General features: G+C 43.8%; 2 protein-coding genes across 5 annotated transcripts in view; one reads left to right on the top strand and one right to left on the bottom strand.

Annotated features, from left to right (window-relative positions):
• The first annotated feature begins 4,659 nt into the window (after positions 1–4,659).
• On the top strand, positions 4,660–11,194 carry NUDT2 (nudix hydrolase 2). Of its 3 annotated transcripts, none has more exons than XM_058043997.1 (3): positions 4,660–4,696; positions 5,838–5,995; positions 9,314–11,194. In XM_058043997.1, exons 2-3 carry the CDS (start codon positions 5,863–5,865, stop codon positions 9,625–9,627), a joined length of 447 nt encoding a protein of 148 aa, XP_057899980.1. In that variant the 5' UTR covers positions 4,660–4,696; positions 5,838–5,862; the 3' UTR covers positions 9,628–11,194. The 3 variants fall into 3 exon arrangements, with proteins under 3 accessions (XP_057899980.1, XP_057899981.1, XP_057899982.1); XM_058043998.1 differs by lacking the exon at positions 4,660–4,696 and adding an exon at positions 4,749–4,901; XM_058043999.1 differs by lacking the exon at positions 4,660–4,696 and adding an exon at positions 4,916–5,059.
• Positions 11,195–11,781: 587 nt separating this feature from the next.
• The window catches only part of LOC131095864 (uncharacterized), a 13,118-nt gene continuing 4,004 nt past the window's right edge, over positions 11,782–20,895 (bottom strand). The window contains exons 2-6 of one of the 2 annotated variants that reach the window (XM_058043991.1): positions 17,149–17,616; positions 14,481–14,621; positions 14,021–14,086; positions 13,410–13,500; positions 11,782–13,060 (exon numbers count right to left, since the gene is read on the bottom strand). In XM_058043991.1, the coding sequence (XP_057899974.1) occupies positions 12,847–13,060; positions 13,410–13,500; positions 14,021–14,086; positions 14,481–14,621; positions 17,149–17,616 (980 nt within the window). In that variant the 3' untranslated portion in view covers positions 11,782–12,846. The remainder of the gene's footprint in view (positions 13,061–13,409; positions 13,501–14,020; positions 14,087–14,480; positions 14,622–17,148; positions 17,617–20,895) is intronic. The other variant, XM_058043992.1, reaches the window with a different exon arrangement.

Here is a 20,895-nt window from a genome sequence, read left to right as displayed (position 1 = left end):
TGAATTTATTTAATCTGTAGATAACGTGATTCTGAATCCTGAGGTAGAGTCACTGCTGAGACTAATAGATCCTGGAAGGTGGAAGTCAAAACTGACAGAGAGGACAGCAAACAGAGATCAGGGAGACTAAATACCACATGTGTGCAAGGGTTTCACAAGTATTCTCCACTTGCCAAACTTCTCTAACATATAAAAACACACAGGAACCTGAGACTTAAATTAAATACATTTTGGAAAAATTCCCTTTCTTAGATAAGGTAGCTTTAGATGTAAAACCAGTACAGGTGCTGTGCAAGTCTCTATATGCACTGCCATGGGAAGCTTCTGTTTGATGAAAGGAGCAACTAGAATTCAAGACCAAAATACCAATCTCAAAATTGTTGAGAATCTGTTAAAGGCAAAAATAATCAAATAAATTTACTTTGTCTACTCTCTATCTGTATCCTAGATTACACCTACATCTCCTATATATTCTTATATAAAATACAGAGTGTCCAAAGACACTAATTCAGTAATAACCTCTGTTCAAATTATAATGGTGAACACAGGAGAGAGAAAAAAGAATAAAAAGGAAAACAATGGAGACACTTTCTAAAAAAGGAACAGCAGACAAGGGAAGAGAATTACAAATTTGAAGGTCAAGGTTCTAATTAAAAATGAAACAAAATATACTGAAACAGCTAGAAATAACAGGTTGTCATTATATGGAATGACAAGTCAGAAGAATTCTTGGCATTAGGAAAATCCAAGTAATGTAGGTACTGCAGAACCTAAAAGAGCAAGGTAAGCAGCTTCTGTGGCTAATTAGCTAAGGCTCTCTGCCATGTGAAAGCAACTAAATGGTTTCTTAATGAGACCTGGCCTCTTAATGAGACTTGAGATCTGCCTTTCCAGATAGAATAAATCTTACTGGATCTGAGTGGTTTCAGGGATAACTCCACCAACTCCTTTTTGACAGGACAGGAATTTCACAAGCAAGGGAAAAAAAAAACCCGTTCACTAATAAAGGAGGAATAAATTAATTAACCACAGGAAAAAAAATTAGGCGTTGGCATAATGAGAAAATCAGCATTTTTGATCACTTTGAAACTCAAGAGTAGACAATTGCTAAAAGATTTTGTGTGGTTCAAACATGAAAGAACTCAGGGAAAACTGCAATTGCCAGTGAAACTCTTCTCACCTTTCAATCACTGATGCTCTAAAAAAAAGGCATATCTTTCTCCTTATTGATAAAATACTTTTATTCATCCAACCCTAGATGAGAGATCTTTGTGTCTGAAGATGCTTTCACTAACTGGCAAACAATTCATCAAAATAAACGGGCTTTGTGAAAACTAAGAGGAGGTTTTCAAGAATCCTAAATTGTTAATGCCATCTTCTGGCAAAAGAAAAGACAGAAGACTTGCAGTCTCGCAGCATTTCCTCAGTTATATGTTTGTTCACCCATGAGAATAACACGTCATGGGGCAGAAAAACATACCATTCTTCAGTGTGGTATCCTCATATCAAAACCTAGGCCTTGTTCCCCACAAAGATACGGGTAGCTTCACTGAATACAGGTTGGCATGAAAGACTAGGACTTCTTGAAATAGTTGAATATAACATATTTTGAGAAAGAGGTGAGTGTGGAGGTATAATTCTCCACATGCACCCAGCCTGACACCTCTGTGTGGCAAACACAAGTTCTCTACAACTTGTTTTGTATGCCAAGATGTTTTAAAAAGATCTTAAAAGGCTTCCAGATGCTGGTAATGTGTGTTTATTGTAAAAAAGCATTAGAATTACATATAAAAGGAACCAGCTTAGCCACAAAATTAGATTGCAGTTTGTCATAAGAGAACTCTTTCTCAGCTTCAGTATTAGAGGGTTTTTTTCACTGGCCATTATTTTCACTGATAATAAAGCTGATGGAAAACAGAGAAGTCAGGTGTAAATAACAAAAAGGAGTGGTTGCATTTTTCTGTCCTGTAGGAAATTAACTTACAACAAAATTATGCTCTAGGAGCTGACTCTCCGTTTTTAAATTGTTTTAATTATTAATTACCTCTTTCACAAGATCTTTTCCTTCTCAATGCACTTCTCAAGGTGGAGGAAAGGTCTTCGAAGGTGCTTGGTGAGTGTCAATCACTGTGTATAAAATAAATTATGTTAAAGGCCCATAGAAATTATTTTAAGAATAAAGCAGCCTAGAACCATTATAGCTTGATCATTATTAACTTCTGATTTATTAAAGATCTCAGGACCCCATTCATTTGAGTAACTCTCACAGGTCCTGTTATCCCAATCAAACTGACCTGACAATTTCAGATTATTTAGAGTGACAGTTTTAGATTTAGATGATTTCCTGATGTCACCACTGAGAGAGAACACAAATGTCATTATGTCTGTTCTTTAAATTAGGGAATAAAGTGAAGAAATCTTACATGACACTCCAACAAATGCAAATGATACATTTTGTCCTGCAAATGGGCTAAGGCAATCACTCTGAATCATAAAACCTGGCCTGATTATGAAATAATTTTATTAGTCAAGATTTTCAAGACTATTTGATGAACACAGAAATTGTTAATCAGCATACAAACCATAAACACTACCTTGTTTTCTGGGTAAACCATTGTCCTCTACAAGTACCTTATTAAAAATAAAACTTAAGAGTTTTAAAAGTTTGTAAATGTGTGTAGCAGCTGGGTGTTTTCTCCTGATAGCAGCTACAGCAGCACACTGAACTCATTACTTGCAACCATTTTATCTAAAAAAAGACTTCAGCACTTTATCACAGCTTCTGCTCATTCAAATTCTTCTGCCAAAGAATTTGCAGATTTCTTGAAATACAGAAGCAAAGAATGAATAGGGAAAAGGGAAAGGTATTAATTCTTGTCACTACCCATCCATCTTCATTCCTTATTCATTTGAACATTAAGCTCTTTTTTTTTTTAAGGTGATCCAAAGCCAAATCTGATTTAACCCTCCAGAAGTGAATGGCTAATTTGCTTTCCCAGAGCACACACAAAATGCTTTACCTTTAACCATTCTGACCCCATTCCTTGGGAATTAGGGCATTCCTGTGAAGAACAGGAAGCTGCACTTTCTTAAGACAAGCTCCACAATAAGAGATAATCTGTTTTGTAAAATGAGCCTAAAACTTTATTTTAATGCAAAAGGTGGGGATCTGTGAAGCTGTGGTTGACGTTGCAGCAGATCCCTTTGGAAGATCATAGGATTACTCCACCCTGCACGTAAACAACACGGCATTAAACATTCCACTGCTGTTCAGCGTTCAGCTGTTCTGAAGCTGGACACTGCCAATAGATAACCACTAACAGCTTCAACACAGCAATAGCATCTGGAGGGGAGGGAAGGGTTTCAATGCTAAATTGTTTTAAAAGCTATTTTACAGCTGGAGCTTGACACAGGTCTGCTGATTGCAGCAACAAGTAAGAAACGGGGGTTTCCTTTGCCACTGACATACCTTGAGGAAGTTAATAAAACAATTAATGTCATTAAAACCACCTTACAAACAACTAAATATTGGAGATTATTTTGTTTCCCCAGAAAGCACTTCAGAGTATTGTGTTGCTCTATCCATACTAATTAACGTCATTAAAAGTGGCTGACAAACAAACAAATATTGGAGATTTTTTTGCTTCCCCACAAAGCATGTCAGAGTATTTTATTCCCCTCTCCATACTAATTATAGCCTGGTGACCTCAGCAGAAGAGGCCCCATCCTGCAGCTGATCCCGACAGCTGCCGGGAACAGCTGCACGGGGAAGGGGAAGCGTCCAATATTGGGATACTGACTATTGGAAGTGTCCAATATTCAACCACGTGCCGAGAAAATAACCCACGAGTTATGGCAGGGTGCCAATTTTCTGAAAACCGTGCCTGAGCTCGTCCTCCCAGCAGGGTCCACACCAACTGCCCCTCACGGTTTCTTTTATAATTTCAAAGTTTTACTTAAGTTTTTAAACATACAAACATAAAAAATATATTTCATAGATTTTATGTAAAATATATTAAAAATGTATTTTAAGTAGCAATTAAGTATTTTTAATATTTTACATAATGTATATAAATATGTATTCTTAATTGCACTTACATATTTTACATGGTGTATAAGCTATGTGTTATCTGTAAAATATATAAAATGCAAAATTGAAAACTATTTTGTAATTATAAAAAAGTAGCTAAACAAACCGCCACGCGTCCGGACTTGCACCGCGTGCCTGAAGGGGGGACTTGTCTCATCCTTCTCGGAGCTGTCCCACCACGGCTTTTCCCCCGTCTAGAGCCCGGTGGGGCCGGTCAGGGCGACGTCCCTAGAGTCCTCCCTGCCCCAGCTGTCCCCGTCCCTTCAGGGCTGGGGTCCCCCCTCACTCACCGGCCGCGGCGCCGCTCGGCGGCGGCCATTAAGCCGCGTCTCCATGGCAACAACGCTTTTCCCGCTTCAAACGCCCGCGCGCAGCCTCGCGCGCACAGCCAGCCAATAGCGAGAGGGCAGAGAGGCGGGCAGGGCACCTCCCGGCCACGGGAGGCCAATCCGAGGACTTCTCGGGTACGGGGGCGGGGGCTAAGGGAAGGCTGGAGGGCGGGACGAGAAAGGAGTGGCTACCGGCCGAGGCGCTGAAGCTGCGATTGGTTAGTGCTGACGCCAATTGTGCGCTGGCTCCCGCCCACTGCCGGACCCGGAAGCAGAGGTGAGGGCGGGGGTCCATGGTGGCCGCTGTGGGGGTGACACGTGTGCCCGGTCCGGTGTCCCCATGCCCGGGGTCCCGGTGTCCCTATCCCCGGGCACAGGGGGGACCCTCTGCGGGCAGCGAGGAGCGGGCAGGGCAGCGGGGCCAGGCGCCGGCGGAGGGGCCCGCGGGGATTTGTCCTTGTCCTTCCCGGCGCGCACGGGAGGTGGTGCTGGTGCCGCGGGGGCCGCAGGGGGGTGTTGTCCTTGTGGTCGCTGAACCGAAGGAAGTAGGCAGGAGCTAAAGGAAGCGGTTGAAGTGGCTGACCAGAGGAGATGAGCGTCGCCCCGGGGCGGGGTTGGTGGCGGAGGGCTCCGTGCTCAGGTTTCCCGTGTTGGGAGCTGGAGGACTCACAAACCCGCCCTTGACATTTTCTTGAGGAAAATACAGTGTTCTGTAAAATTATTTACTGATCTGTGCGTCTCTGTCAAAATGCAAAGCTTTTCCCATAACTGGGAATCTGCCAAATTTGTAGCATGGCTTACTCATGTCCACTGCTTCTTTTTCTCTGGGACTACTCATGCTGTCTGCTTAGCTTATTGCTGACAATATTTATCACTTAAGAGGTGTATTCCTTGTTGTTTACATCAAACCAGTGCTTAACAGGCATGCTAAGAAACTTTTAGTTTTGTATGACAGCCTTATGTCTAGGTGAGACAGCAGAGAGCCTGTCCTTTGTCATTCATTTTCTCAGCTTTGCCCTGATATTCTGAGTCCTGTGCTCCAGGGAAACTGTCCAGAGCAATCATTTCCATATGCCAGTTCTAGTAATTGTGAGGTATTACCTCTGTGCAGGGCCTGTGCAGTTTTGCAGTGGAAAAGTTTCAGAGTGTTAATCTGTGGCTTTCCTTTTGCTTTGTAATTTTGTTCCCCTCCCTGCAATGTGGTTTGTAATTTATCAGCAGCAAAGACATGACATGCAGGTCATTTTTCATGCTTCTCGATAACAAAGTAAATTTTTTTGCAATTCAAAGGTGGCTGATAATATGCAATTTAATTCTGTAGTAACTTCCAAGGGTGGACTTTTTTGCTGTGCTGAGATCTGTTTGCCGGCTGAATAGAGCTGCTCTGTTTGAGCCCCGTGTTTTGTGCTTTTCCGCAGCTCCTGGTGCAGCTGGCAGAGGGGAATGGCTGTGAGAGCTTGTGGCTTGATCATCTTCAGGAGGCTGCAGCCAGCACCGTCCTCTAAGGTCACTGACAGCATCGAGTACCTCCTGCTGCAGACATCCTACGGGAGCCACCACTGGACCCCGCCCAAAGGTGATTTCTGTTCTGGTGACACTGCTGGCTGGGTCTCTGGTGTCAGGCTGCAGAGAGGATTTTGGCTGAGGTCAGTTTAGAGGGGCAGTCACCGCCTGGGAGAAGCTGCTGGCTGTGCTGTTTGTGTGATGGTGCTCCTGGCACAGCTGAGGGAGCAGTTCTGAGGCTGAAACCCTCTGCAGGTTGTGGCTGTACCAAGTGTTGGGCACAAATTATTTGGGTTGGGGCAGGGACTGTCACCCAGCCCAGCTCCTCAGGTGTCTGGTGTTTCTGGCAAGGTGTGCACACGACTGGAGCGAGGTAATGAGGGGAGGTTCACTCTTGTCTTGGGTCTCACCCTTTGCCAGGCACCTGCAGTGTGGCCAGTGCAGGATTGTTTGACCCATGTCTGGTCACAGTCAGCAGGAAGACAAACTGAAATCTGTAATAGAACACTTTAATACACCTTTCTGAGGAGATGCAGGAGATCATTGATGAAGATCACTTGCCTAATGCAATAGAGATGAAAGGGACAGATAGGAGAATTCACCTTACCAGCCATTCTTGGTCATCAGTGAGGCCTCAGAGCAGAAAACAAGCCCTGTGTCCCAGGACAGAGCAGCAGCTCCTCCATAAAGTCACATAAAGTCACAGCCCTGGTACCTGGAAAAGTGCAGCACAGAAGTGCGTCAGGTTCCCTAGAGATCTTCTTGCTGTTTTTTCCCACCTGAGATTTTTTTCCCTGATAGTTTTTGCTTCCTATTTTGTAAAATGTGTCACTTTCAAAGCATGGTGCAGCAATTTATAAACAAGAACTTGCAAATTGGAGGAAAAAAAAAATGTTTTTACAGTGTCGGCTAGGCTCTCCTATTGAGGGAAAGAACAAAACTTTCCAAACCTCCCTCTTTGTCTACTCCACCAAGAGCCTAAGGGAATTGAGTTTGCAGCCTAGAGGAAAGCTAAAAAAACATCTGCTGGAACATGATTGATTGTTGTGAGAAGAAACCCTTGTGGAAGGCTCCCTGGGAACACAGTAATTCTGTACAAGTGATTTAAATTACTTGTAGGGGTTTTGGTAGGGAGCTGATTGTCTCATAAGCATACATCTCACACACGTGGGATCATGGAGTAGTGTAGGATGGGAGGGACTCTTAAAGGTTGTCTAGTCCAAGCCCCCACCAGTGGGCAGGAGCATCCTCAACTAGAGCAGGTTGCTGGAGTCCCATCCCACCTGGATGTTTCCAGGGATGAGGCACTCACTGCTTCTCTGGGAAACTTGTGCCAGTATTTCACCACCCTCACAGTAAAAGCAAGTCTTCCTTGTCTGTAGTCTGAGTCTGCCCTCTCCTAAATGAAAAGCAGGAGCCCTTCTCCTGTCACTCCAGGCCCTTTCCAAAAGTCTGTCCCCAATTTTGTCCTAAACCACCACCCTTTAGGCACTGGAAGGGGCTCTGAGGTCTCCCTAGAGCCTTCTCTTCTCCAGACTGAGCAGCCCCAACTCTCTCATCCAGAGGTGCTCCACTCCCTGATTGTATTCATGGCTTCCTCTGAACTCAGTCTTGCAGGTCCATGTCCCTCCCTTGCTGAGGGCTCCAGGTGGATGCAGCACTGCAGGTGGGGTCGCACCAGAGCAGAGGGGGAGAATCACCTCCCTCAACACACCACTTCAGGTTTTAGAGATCAAAGACCCCAGTGTGATGGTGGCCTGTAATTGAGGCTTGGTATTGATTTGGGGGAATTTATTGAGGAGAAGCTATTCCATTTTATAATATCTGTGATAGGAATGGTCTTCCAAGGTAACCCTGGGATGTGCAGTGTGGTAACCTGTATGTGATGTTGACACAGATCCCATAGGGCAGGAGCCAGAAGAAGAAGTGTCTCAAAGCACACACAAAAGGCAGTTTACAGCTGCAGCTGTACCTTGTTATTTTAAAAGTTCTCTAAGCTGCTGTAACTCTTATGGGATTAAACTGGACTTGCTTGGATCCCCTCACAAGAACTCATCAGCCTTATCTCTGCCCCTAGGACTGTGACTTGGCACTAGCTGAGGCTGATGGGAAGGGGATGTAGGGTTCATTTTCCTTCTCAGTCTATTAGATCTGCACCAGTGGGAACAGGTGGGAGGATCTGAAAGGATCTGAAAGCTGTGGTGTGTGAGGTGCTGCCTGCAGTCCTTTTTCTGCTCTGCAGGTAGACTGTACTGCAGAAACATGGCAACTTACTGAGCTTAGACCTGAGGTTATCAGCAGGTATCAAATGCTGTTTTCTGCACAGTGACTGCTTGAAAGAAAAGTGCATTTTATATCTGAGGTGATGTCTTGTTGTAAGAGATGTTCACGCTTTTGATACACAGACAAGGAAGTGAGTGGGAGCTGTTGCAAAGGCAAAGCAAACTTCCTACATACCCCAGCTGTGGTACTGAAAGGGCACTTTGAGTATCTGAGACCTGAGGAGCAGTTCATCTCTGCAATGAAATTATAGCTATTTGGAGCCAGCTACATAGAAAATAGATTGACACCAGGGACAAAACAGAGCTTAAACTTTTTTACCTCCCAAAATGTCCCAGCTCCTGCTGTGTTGCTTTTTTGAGGTATTGCTTGGCTTGTTCTATTTATGTTCTGGAGCTTTCATGAGAAAACCAAATCTGACATTTCTCAACAAAAGTACAAATGGCTGGGGATGTGTTATATTTATCCTTTGTTTGTAGTGGCACCTCTCGTTCTGAGCAATGTCAAATAAATGGTGTATCCTAGGAGAACTACCCAGCTGTTGAAAGGACTGCCTTTTAGACTTGTTGCTTGTTTCAGAGGGGAGTATGGAGGAGAAAAAAATCCCTGGCTGCCTAAAAGAAATGCACTTTTTAAATGGTACACATCTGTGCCTGGTCCCGTTGTTTCTGGACTGTTGGCACAAGTAAGAGTTTTACAGAATTGAGCCTTAAGCTTATGTGAGAGGACATGGTTGAGAGGGGATTAAGAGTCTCAGATGACCTGTCTCTGCTCTAACTGGATGAAGGAAAAATGAGGGACTCAGTCCTCAGGTGGATCTTTATGGGTGTAGGGTACTCCAGAAGTGAAGGGGAGGAGTGGGAAGAAAAAATGTCTGATGCTGAGAGGCTGATGGAAGTTTCAGGAGGTGAGGGATAAACAGTGACCCTAAAAGCCACAAGACAAAGATAAATCAAGGCATAAAGATCTGGAAAAGCAATCTCTCTTCTCCAGTTCCCATCTCATCCTGTGTCAGACACCATGTACTCCCATCTCTGCCTCCCGGTGTTTCCTGATTAAAGCACAACGTGAGTTTCCTTCCCGGAGATTTACTTTTCCGCCCTCTTGGCAGGCCACGTGGACCCTGGGGAGGATGACCTGCAGACAGCCTTCCGGGAAACGCAGGAGGAGGCAGGCCTGCAGGCCAGCCAGCTCACCCTCATCGAGGGCTACAAGAAGGAGCTGCACTACCCTGTCCACGGCAAGCCCAAGACCGTCGTGTACTGGCTGGCAGAAATGAAGGACTGCAACACAGAAATCAAGCTGTCAGAGGAGCACCAAGCTTTCCAGTGGCTGAAGCTGGAGGATGCCTGCAAATTTGCAGAATATGAGGACATGCAAGCGATGCTGAAGGAAGTGCATCAGTTTCTGTGCTCCAGAGAATAAGTGGTTTTGTGAAGTATAAGGGGATTTCTTGAGGAGACAGGTGTGCTTCTTATGTTTTAAACTGAAGGAAAAATTATATGGCTGCAGAAATGTAGATTTCTTTTTTTTTTTTTCTTTTCCTGTAGAAATTCAGTGAGGCTACAAGGAGCTTTTAAAGCGAATGTGCTTTTGTCTCTCCTAGCTACCATAAAAAAGTGTAGTCTGATTGAACCCTAAGCCAGAGATGTCTGAATTGAAGCCCAGAGCTAACAAAAGACTTCCTCTGTCTCTGTCTCCTTTTCTTTTTCTTTTTTTCCCCCCTTTCTTTTTCTTCCTTGAAGTGCTGAACAACCACAGGTCTTTTTGAAAAATCAAACACTTGATACATCTTGACTTGCTGATGTAAAGCTAGAGAGTTGAGAAAATGAGCATATGGGGATTTTTAATAATAAAAGCTTACTGCAGAAGTCATACCTTGAATTTCAAATGAGGAAGCAGTAGTTCTATTCCCAACTCTTCCAGTGATATGCAGTGATAACTTGTCAGATCATTTCAGATCTTTTTTTTTGTATCATGAATTTATGTACATCCATAATGTATACTGTTGTGAGAACATTTTCCATCCAGACAGTCTTAGTAATGATTGGGTGCAGTATTTAAGTGGTAAATTGAACTTCTTTTGCCTCTTTATTTTAATTTTTTGATCTTTAACAGACACCTTAGCCGTAGATTTCCCATGGGGTTGGGAAAGGGTATTTAATCCACTTTCTGCACAGGATATTCAAGCTTATGTGCAATTTTATGTCTGTTTCATACCATCAGTACTGCTATAGCTGCACCCACTCATCTTTTGGGGTAGCAGACATTACTAATGTTGGTACCAGTGTGACAGGAGTGTCTTGCATGTCACTCCATTATCTTCCAGTGGAGTTATTTAAAATTGCATATATTTATATTTTCAAAAAAGGGGATGCACTATAAGAAGGCTTTTATATATAAATATCTGTGTATATATACACATTAAAAACTCCAGTGCTCGTCCACATTACAGTCAGGCTTTATTTTGATTATGAACACTTCTTCAGAAGTGTTCCACTCAGGAGGTGGCAGAGAGTGTAACAACCAGTGAGAGTGGGAGAGAAGAGTTAAAAGCCTGTGCAGCCTCAGTCTTGGTTTTTCATTATTGTTTGAGGTACCATTTAATCAGTGCTGTGTAAACAATGGTGTTGCTGCCTTCCTGTTTATGAGCAAGATTAGCATATTAAGCTGGAGTTAGAGAGTCATTAACAAGTCATCGGTTCTGCCCATTCAGCAGTAATGAACGCAGGCACTTGATGCTTTGGAAAACAGATTAGCTCAGCTCCAAGCCAGTATTTCCTTTTTAATGGCACTGCTCACATAGTGCTTCCCAAGCCTGTCAAGGTTTTGGAGGGTGACCGGTGCTGTGCACTGTAAGGTGATGTGCTCCTTGGACAAAATTCCACGGGGTGTAACTGTGATCATGGGTAAGGCACTGTGTGTGCATTTTAAGTGATTTATGTACAGAATGTATTCCCACAAATTTTGCAAGTAAAATGATTCTTAAACATTTTTTGATCCCAGAGTCTTTGAGTTTCATTTAAAGTAGAAATGTTGGAAAGTCAGAATTTAGCTCTGATTCTTGCTGCTTGCTGGTGAAGAAAGAGTTCTGCCTCTGCCCATGTCTAATAGTAAAATATTTTCCCAAGGAGCATCTAGGAAACCCTCCAGTAAATAATTATGGAATAATCTGCTTGGCAAAGATATTTATTTCCAACCTCTATGATATTTATGCCCTAAAACAACAGGGCTTGGTGGTTTTTCTTTTTTTTTTAAGACCAGTAAAGTTTTCGGTTATAATAATATCTTATGACAGTGGACTTTTTACCGTTTAAAAAGAAAAATAATTTTTAAAAACCCTCAAAAACAAACAAACAACCAGAGATTTTAAGATTATTAAAAAACCCCAGAGATTTTAAATTCCCTGGAGAGACCTTACTTCTGCTGTAGGTTAAATAAAACTCAAGAGAAATCCAAGCTACACTGAAATAGCAGAACAGCTTAATTTAGGTCAAGTGAACGGCGTTGCTCAAGTAAGAGACGTGAGGATGCTGTTTCCCTTGCTCTACTGAACAAATGCACTGACACAGCTCATACTTGTAATTTCCTGGTGTTATTGTTTCTTTCTCCGCATAACTCTTGACTTACAGCCATGATTACATCATCTCAGAATCGGAGAGAAAGAAAGCATACATTCATGAATATTAGGAAAGCACTAAGACATTGCAGATTTCACTGAGAAAAGATCAGGATTGCGTGTGATAGCTGCAGGTAATTTTGCTGAAACAAGAAGTGTAAAGGCTGAAAACAATGTCTTACTCCTATCTAAAAGAAAAAGAACTGTATTACTGCTCTGGTGTATCTATTCATTGACTATTCCATATGATTATAGGAAATCAGAGACTGGAGCTGGAATAAAGTGGCTCTAAATGCAATATCCCCAACAAGCATGACTGACATTTCTTGCCAGTCTATATAATAAAAGAGGATGTGTGTTATAATAGGGTTTAGTACATCCTAAATATGGAAAAGTTTTGAGAGACACATGCTCTCAGCAGGCTCTTGCAGTGATGCAGAGAGGACAGTGGAGTGCTACCTTTTAAGTTAGAAAAATGACTTGCTGTTACTTAATTGACAACTTAGTGGGGATGAATATTTTGGCAGATACCTGGAAGAGATTTTATAGAAGGCAGTGCTTATTAATTACATTCTCACACTGACAATGTAACTGATGGTCTTCTGTGTCTATTGGCAGCTAGTTTTATCTTAAAAACAATTTAAGGATCATCAGGACTTTTGCTTTTTACCTTTTGCCTTGTCTTCAAAGATTCACTTTTTCATATGCTTAATAACTTAATTTTGATTCCATGGGCAGTTGCAGCTGGCGGTAGTCCCAGCTTCATTTAGGGAAACCTGGGGTTTCTTATGGGTTAAAGCAGTTCTGAAATTGCTAAGCAGCATGTGCTTATACAAACCAAACAATCTACTCTGCTTGCTTCAGCCCTTGTCCTGTGCAAGAAGATTGTACTCAAAGTGTTTAGAAAAAACCCCAAACTGTGCTTCCTGTCAAAACAGCAAGGGCAGGGAGGAGATAGCTGTGGTGGCAGCCCTCCTGGTGGGAATAGTGACACGGGAGGGAACAAAAGCTCTGTCATTCTGCAGCTAGTCCACTTGGTAATTGATGTTGTCGAAAAGAGGAGTGACAGTCCCGTCTTTCCACTCGATGAGGATCTCTCCCCGCCTGAGGGAGGGGGAGCGGGATGGCGGCAGGTACGGCTGGGGATGGATCCCTCTGCGCAGCGGGGCCGGCTCCCGTAAATCAGCTCGGCTGCTGTGGGCTGGAGAGCTCTTCAGAGCAGAGAGGATCTTCTTCTTCCTAAGAGAAGAGAGAAGAGAGTCACTGCACCTGTCACTTGGTTGCTTCTCTCCACGTCAGCTACTGTAATGGCACTTCCTTCAGGGATGGCAAAAGATGTGCAGGGGAGGAGGAGCCAACAGTAGCGGCTGCGTTTGGGGGGGTCACTGAGTGGGATGGATAAACTGGGGGGCAGAGAGGAGAAATCCCCAAGGGTGACACATTGGTGACCAGACCCATCTGCTGAGATCAGCAACATCAGCTGCGGAATGGGGAAGGGTGCCAAGACCAAGACTTTTGTTCTGAGATGTTGGAGTTTTTCTTTAAGACGCTGTTCATAGCAAAATCAATGAACCTGACTCTCACTTACTTGTTGTAGTGAACATTGAGTGTCAGTATTATTAATCCCAGTATGAAAGCCAGGGGGCTGAGGACCAGCATGGCTGTCTTCCAGTTCGTGCCTAAAAAGTATCAGAGAAAGCATCACGTTTGCTGTATTTATGCAAACTGTTGTTAGCAATAGCCACAACTGCCACAAAAAATCACCTGTAATGTCCCTGAAAAATGCCAGATAACAGGAAAAGTGCATTGTGTACAAGATCAACATCTTACAGCTGCTTTTATACTGCACAGCATCCTTCTATTGAAAGTGGCCACAAAAGTTTTCCTTTCCTGCGTTGAAGACAGTAATATCTCATGCTTCTCCACTCTTCATCTTTCTGATACAAAAGAAGAAGGGCTGGGGAAAAGCAGTACTGTTAGCAGCTGTCTGATTTTCATGTTTTTACTATTTTTTTATCACAGGCCTGTGGAGATTTAAAAAGAGTCTTTCTGACAGGTAATTTTGTGCCCTCATTCCCTATTGAGCATCCTCAGCAGTACCCCAGGGAAATGTATCTCTGTCACAACGGGAAGGACAGAGGCACTGATGAACCTTCATCTGCCTGGTCCCTTCCTCCTCTGGCTGATCCCTGGACCTACCTGCAAGCCTGGCCCCAGTGTTTTTCCCCCGATTTCCATGTTTCTTGGAGTGGTTGTGGGATGGATCTAGTGGAAGAAGCAGAAAGACTCTGATTAGCAACTTCCAGTTGGACCAGGGATCCAGATTCCTCATCAGGCTTCACTGTAACCACAAATCCCTTTTGTATGGGACCCAGAAAGGAAAAGGAAACTTTACTGTCACTCAGTGCTCCCCAGCCACAGATAATTTTTGCTCCTAAAACAGTGGGTGGCTATGCCTCCAGGTTAAGCCTGTATCTCTGCACTGCTTTCCAAGGAAGACTCTTCAGCATGTTGGGTGAAAGCATTCAGTGGCACACATGGAAATTCTTCAGAAATCCTCAGGTACTCTTCCACCACTGAAAATAGCTGAGTAACCTCAAAGTGCTGCCCACACTTTCCATCCTGCTGTTCTTACTTATGCATTCAGAGAAGTGCTCACCCTCATTTGCTGGGAGCTGTGCCTGTTTGGTCTTTGCTGGAGACACTGTGCTGTTGAACTTGTTAGCCAGAGGGGGGTCAGTCAAGCTCACAGAAGACTCTCTGTCCACAGCATCGACCTTTGAAGAATCAATGGTTTTAGCTTGGAAGAAAATAAAGAAAAGATCTGTGTGATTATCATTTATATTTTGTACAGGAACCTAGATATGCTCATTGTCCAGCAAGGAAGGGGAGCCCAGCCCTGCTGGTTTGGTTCACTGCCCTGCAGGGTGAGAAGGATGTGGTGCAGCAGCAATCACCCCCTCCTGTGCACCAAAGGCTTTCAGCTGTCAACGATTTTAAAGGTGAAACGAACCTCTCAAGATGGAATCAACAACCAAAGCAGAGCTTGTTTTCTGGTGGTAGATGTGGTCATGGGTTTTAGAAGTATGAGTGCAACCAGATGTTAAAGGATGATATGTGAAGAAGAGGCAAGTGGAAGAATCTCAGCTGTTAACAACACTGCAGATACAAAACTGGGATCCGAAGGGTTGTAAGCGGGCCATACCTCCTGCAAGGCTCAACACCTTCCTGTGCCCTGCAGTCTGCTGGAGGGGAGGCTGTGTGAACTTTGGTGTCAGCAATTCACCCTTCTGCTGCAACATGCCAGGACCAAGAACACTGTGACTTCAGGGCTCCCTGCTGCCTATCCAGACCCCGTCCCACCCTGTGGCATAAGCACCCACAGCACAGCTGCTCAGGTGTGATTTATTGAGCAGATAACCCACCAAAGTGTAAGCTGTCTGTTGATGATCAGGTGGAAGTTAGATGAGAACTGCCTGAGCAAATATATAGCACTTTGTGTTGTTAGTGAGCAGTCAGAGGTTCCCTCCAGTAGACTGAACCATGGGATTGATAGGAAAATTTAGACTTTGTGTGAGACACGCTGAGTGGCACAGCCTGATTCAAAAGCTGCTCTGTGTTTACCCTCACAGCCTTATTTAGGGATCCTGGCTCCAAGGCTGCCCTGGGTTGCCAGGAGCATTGCCTTGGGGAATGAGAATGCTCTTTTCACATGCCTTTTTCCCATATCTTAAATGTTCCACGCATTTCCTAGCCTATATTTAACTAGCCTATTATGGTATCCAATTTGTATGGTCCATATTTAACTTAATGTTAAACAAACACTTGTAACTATTGTGGTAATTACATGTTGACCTTCTAGTTGGCTAATTAAAAAGCTTGAGGGGAAAAAGACCACCTTCTCTACAAATGACAGCCAAAGCAGCTGATGTATCTCATTTTATTTCAAATTAGATACAGTGTCTCTGTGTCAAAAGGTTACACTTATAATCCATCTGCTTATGCCAAGCAGATACATCACATTTTCTCTTTACTCATTTCTACAGAGCTCAAAATCTCTTTGGGTCCATCAACCTTAAGGTAAGGAATAGCCTCCTGTCAGGGAAATAATTTTCACTGAGGAATGTTGGGAACTTCATCACCGACAGAATGGACAAACACTTAAAAAATCATTACAAACACCAGGTGATTTTGGGTCTCTGGAGTGGGAGAAAGGAGGGGAGGGGAGGAGGAGAGGAGGAATGGAATGTGATTTTCACGTCTCAGTTCTGCACACAACTTTACAAGAAAAGTACCAAAAACCACTTTTATTTGCAGAAAGGACTTGAATGAAAGTGGGAAACAGACTGGAGCATGAACGATCAGTGATCAGCAGTGGGCTTCACTGGGCATGCAACAAATGATCACAGCCACATCTTGGTAAAATGACCATGGCCTGGTGTTTGGTAGCCTTATGTCAAACTCCTAAAATTGTGACAAGACCAGGGTTTTTGCCCTTTCTGGGTCCAGTCTAAAACAAAGCCCAGTGAATACTGGTGAAAGCAGTTTGGATTCTCTTCAGCAAAGGCCAAGGCCGTAATTGGTCAATATAAACCCCATTTCTAATAATTTTTGATGTCATCTTCTGGGATTTCCTAATGCAAAGGGAGGGCAACACTTAAGCTCCCTCCCACTACTTGCTGTCTTCACCAGTGCCTTTATGGCTACCCTGGGCACCAGCAGCAAGGTTCACTGAGGATAATGAGAGCATGGGATGAAGGCTACAACTAGATTTCATTAGTGAAAGGTGCACTGTTGGAGTGTCACAGAAGAGAACTTTAATTTCAGAAACTGCTGCAATAATTTCTGGTACAACTGCTTCTCAATAATATATCTAAGTTTAAAAGAAGTTTTCAGCTGCCTCCAGTTGTTTTACCAAAAAAAGACATTCCAAAGTACCAAAAGCTCTTTCGAAGTCTAAAGTGCCTGACTTTGGGAGACTTCCTTGGGTGTTTTGTGCTTGGGAGGCTCAAGCAATTTCCACTATTCTTTAGCTGTGGGCACCAATTCAGGAATATTTTACCCAAAATATTTGCCTGTCCTCGGAAGTGCAGCTGGGTTTTGGAGACCTGATCACGTAAGGTTTTGGATGCTTCTGGAAAAGACTGAACAGCCACTACTGGAAACCAGTGGTGCCAGGTAGTGGGGTTGAGCTGGAGCTGTTTGGTGTTTCTCCAGGTGGGGCCGAAGTGAACATGAGTTACAATGACATGTGCAGGCCTGGTGTTAGATGGCTTGGATGACATGAAAGTTAGATGTTATCTGACACCAAATCTACCTCATCTTACTTTCATAGATCCACACTCGTGTGTCTCGAGCTTGTTGTGTTGGTTTGCTGGGCCTCCCAGCTGCTGTCCGGGCAGCAGCACAGACGGTTTCATCCGCCGGCGTCTTCCACCTGCTGAACTTGTCCTTCTCCCTCGAGACAAACACCTTGTGGCTTCCCTCCTTGGTGCCAAGGTGGAAGCCCAAGCTCTGCAGAGTCAAGTGTCCCTTCCTGCCGCAGGACCATGCCTGGCGTTCCCAGTCTCCACAGGGCTCCAGCTTGACCAGGGCGTTCTGGCGCATCCTGTGTGCCGACAGGCAGCGCCCCGTGTGCAGGCTGACGATGGTGCCCCTGTCGGGGTCCCAGCCCCACCTCTGCTGCTGGGAGTGCTCCTTGCAGCTGGCCAGGCTGATGCTGTTGGTCTCCTGGGAGGCACGGATGCACTTTTCCAGCCGGGTGTTCCTTATGAGGAAGCCTTGTCCCTCTGCTACTGCGGTACAATCAGAGCAGGGTTCAGTACTGTGCACTAACACATCCCTTTGCAAATACCCTGGGGGAGGCAAGATGTAACCCACCAGTCCTTTCCTGGATGGGCATGCCTGGATAAACAGTTCCCACAGCTTCCTAATTTCCTGGAATGACATTTCTTTGAAAAACAGGAGCATGCAATGCCAGAGGAAAATAGCAGTTGCGTAACTAATGAGGAAAAACATCCTTCCAACTTGTATGATTATATAAAATATCTGCCTATATATATCTATATGTATTTAATTCAGTACTTCAGTTGTTTTAAGGTAGCCATCCTTCCCTTCCTCCAGATGAATTAGTTTGAGGGATCTTTTGCCCCTATCCAGGTCAAATCTTTCTTATAAAAGAGCAGTTGAAATCCCCCTTGTGCTGTTCATCTGGGGCCAACTAGGCCACCTTGGGCTACACTTTCTATTAAGTGGCTTCTGGAGGTATTAAAGCAGTGCAGGGATAAAACCATACCCCACCAGAAGTGTGTAAGTACTTGGCTGAGGCAGCTCATGTAAGTATTGAAATTATCTTGGATTTGGCACACCTGACATTGGTCTGTGCACCTTAGGAACAACAGTACCACTTTTAAAAATCCATTAGTAGGAGGGAGATATTGCAGCTGTCTCACAACAAACACACAATTTGAAGTAATTTCTGTAATTGCTTGTTGCTTTTAAGAGCAACAGGTCCCAACATCTCAGGTGATTTAGATGGATGTCACATTAGCTGAAGGATTGCCACTGTTTTCAGTATGACTTCATCAGGTGTGGCCTGTGAATATCCTGAACAAAATGTTAAGTGGTAAACCATCCACCAGTGTTGCAGGTGAACTTTCTGCTGTATATTTTATGCCTAAGATAGACAGATAGAAATAGAATTTTCAAATTTCTGGACATTCTGAGAAATCTTTTAATAACAACACATTGCAACTCCCAGCTTTTACAGTGACTTTTTTCTCTCTCTTTTCCCCAGGAGACAGAATTATAAAAGCCCCATGGGCATATAGTACTGAGCAAGCATAAAGAGGACACAGAAAAGTGATGTTAGGCAAGAACACTGATTTTTATCTAAACTATTTCTGCAGAGTTTCCCCTCCCAAATGGAAAAGAAAAAACAACCACAACAAACCAAAACAATACTGAGCCAATACAAGTATTTGGCTCAGTACCTGAGAAGATTAGTGACAGTATAAACAGGAGCTGGTACACAATAACAGTGGTATAAACAATAGTTTAAAGGAACTCTCATGTTTTTCTCTCAGGAAATTCTAGGGTTCTGCTAGATTAATAATGCCTTGGGGCTGTGTAAAGCAGAAACAGCTCAGGGCTTTCTGCTCAGCCTGAGGAGAGGAGCCACAGAAACCACAGTGCTTCTCCACCAGCTCTGAGACTGTCTGATCAGTGTGTCTGCGCTGGGATGCTGGCTTGCATGGACCTGTGGCAGCCACCAATCCAGACAATTCCTGCCAAGCCGATGTGCCTAAATGGAAATTAAATTTCTGGGCTATCTGTGGGCAACTTGTGAGTCGTGTTGTCTTTAAACCTTACTGAGGGCTGGGTGGAGGTAAGATATTCAATACATTTGGGGCTTGAGTTTCTGCCAGCCTCTAAAGGCAGGAGAGATGTCTCTTAAGTAATTTCCCTTAAACTTTAGGAAATTGAAATGGATTAATACAGTCCCCCCAGCCCCAGCCCACCCTCACCATTTTTACCTAACATGTGGAATTCAGGATTCTCACATCTTTGGTTCAGCTTAACTGGGAGAAACCCATTTCCAAAGTAATGAGACGTGCATTACAATGTAACAGGGGAATATGACAACTGTGCTGGGTCAGATAAAGCATCTGCTGAGCCCAGGATCCTGTTTGCAGCACTGGGCCATTAACATCTGCCAATAGAGGAAAAGGGTAAGAATCAGACAAGTAAATAGCTCACTCAAGACAGCAAGATGCCAGTGCCTCCTTCCAAAAATCACAGAACCACAGATTTGTTGGGGTTGGAAGGCACCACTGAGATCAAACAGTCCAATCCAGCCAACACAGGATCACCTGGAGCAGGTGATGACACAGGAACACATCCATGTGGGGTTTGAGCATCTCTGGACATGGAGATTCCACAAGCCCTCTGGGCAGCCATTCCAGTGCTTTGCATGAACTAACTCAGAGAGTATCACTGGGTATTTATGGGTAAAATGGTTTTGCACACTACCTTTTTCAGCTCTGAAGTTCAAAGAAAAATATCATTTTGTTGCTCCATCAGTATCAGAGCTCCTTCTGCAGTTTCACAATGTCAACTTAAGTTTTGATTATTCTTAATTACTTTGTGGCATCAGGAAGCTTAATTACTTCATTATTCATCCCTTCTGATCTTTCTGAGCACCTTCTAATACTATCACTGCTGTGATCATGTCAACTCATTCCAGTCCTGGTTCCAGCCTGTGGGTTAGGTCTGTCTCCTACTCCATGAGAATGGAGTTTCTTAAGGGCCTTGGTGGAAGATTCTTATCAAAAGCCTTTTGCAAACACTGGCACAAGACCTTGATCTGCTCAGCACATTTGTGTTCTTACTGATACCATCATGGATGTCAGGCATTCCCATTACAAAAGCTGCATTGACTTTTCTCATGTTTATCTGTCTGTAAATACTCTTTGCTTCTACTGACTTCCCTGATGCTGAAATGGAGCCTAAGGACCTGTGTCTCCCTAGGCTGTGCAAGGGAGGGGCATTATTGCTGCAATGCAGCCCTTTGGTGTCAAGCTTGCCTTAAATAAGGGCTTAATACACTCCCTAAACATTTTTTAATGTCATATTTAGTTTTCTGTAACTCAAAAGACATTTAAGCTGGTCCTTTGCCACAGAGTATTTATCCTTTATTTTTCTCTTTCCTCCTTAAACTTCCTCTGTTGCCAGTTCTGTCTGATAACACTTCAGACTGCAGAGAGTGACTGCCATGACCTCCCTGGCCATGTCTGAAGGGAGCACTACAGCCAGTAATCCATTCAGCCTTTCTGCACTGCCCCACTTTTGCTCACCCATTTTGCCTTTGTGCCACTTATTTACTGACCTCCTGACCCCCACCAGCTTCCTGCTTCAGATAACGTTTGGAAATTTCTGCTGGCAGTTTTTTGTATTCTCTCTCTAGGCTGCTCATCCAGGTCTTTTTCTCATATGTTTTATTATTAAGCATGCCACAATCTTTGCTGTATTTTCTTTTCGTTTCTCGGCAATGACTCTCCATTTGCAAATTTTGG

The sequence above is a fragment of the Melospiza georgiana genome, chromosome Z, assembly GCF_028018845.1.
Source record: "Melospiza georgiana isolate bMelGeo1 chromosome Z, bMelGeo1.pri, whole genome shotgun sequence".
NCBI classification, from domain to species: Eukaryota; Metazoa; Chordata; class Aves; order Passeriformes; family Passerellidae; genus Melospiza; species Melospiza georgiana.
The sequence above is the reverse complement of the archived record's forward strand: the minus strand, read 5'-3'. Positions and strand labels throughout refer to the sequence as shown.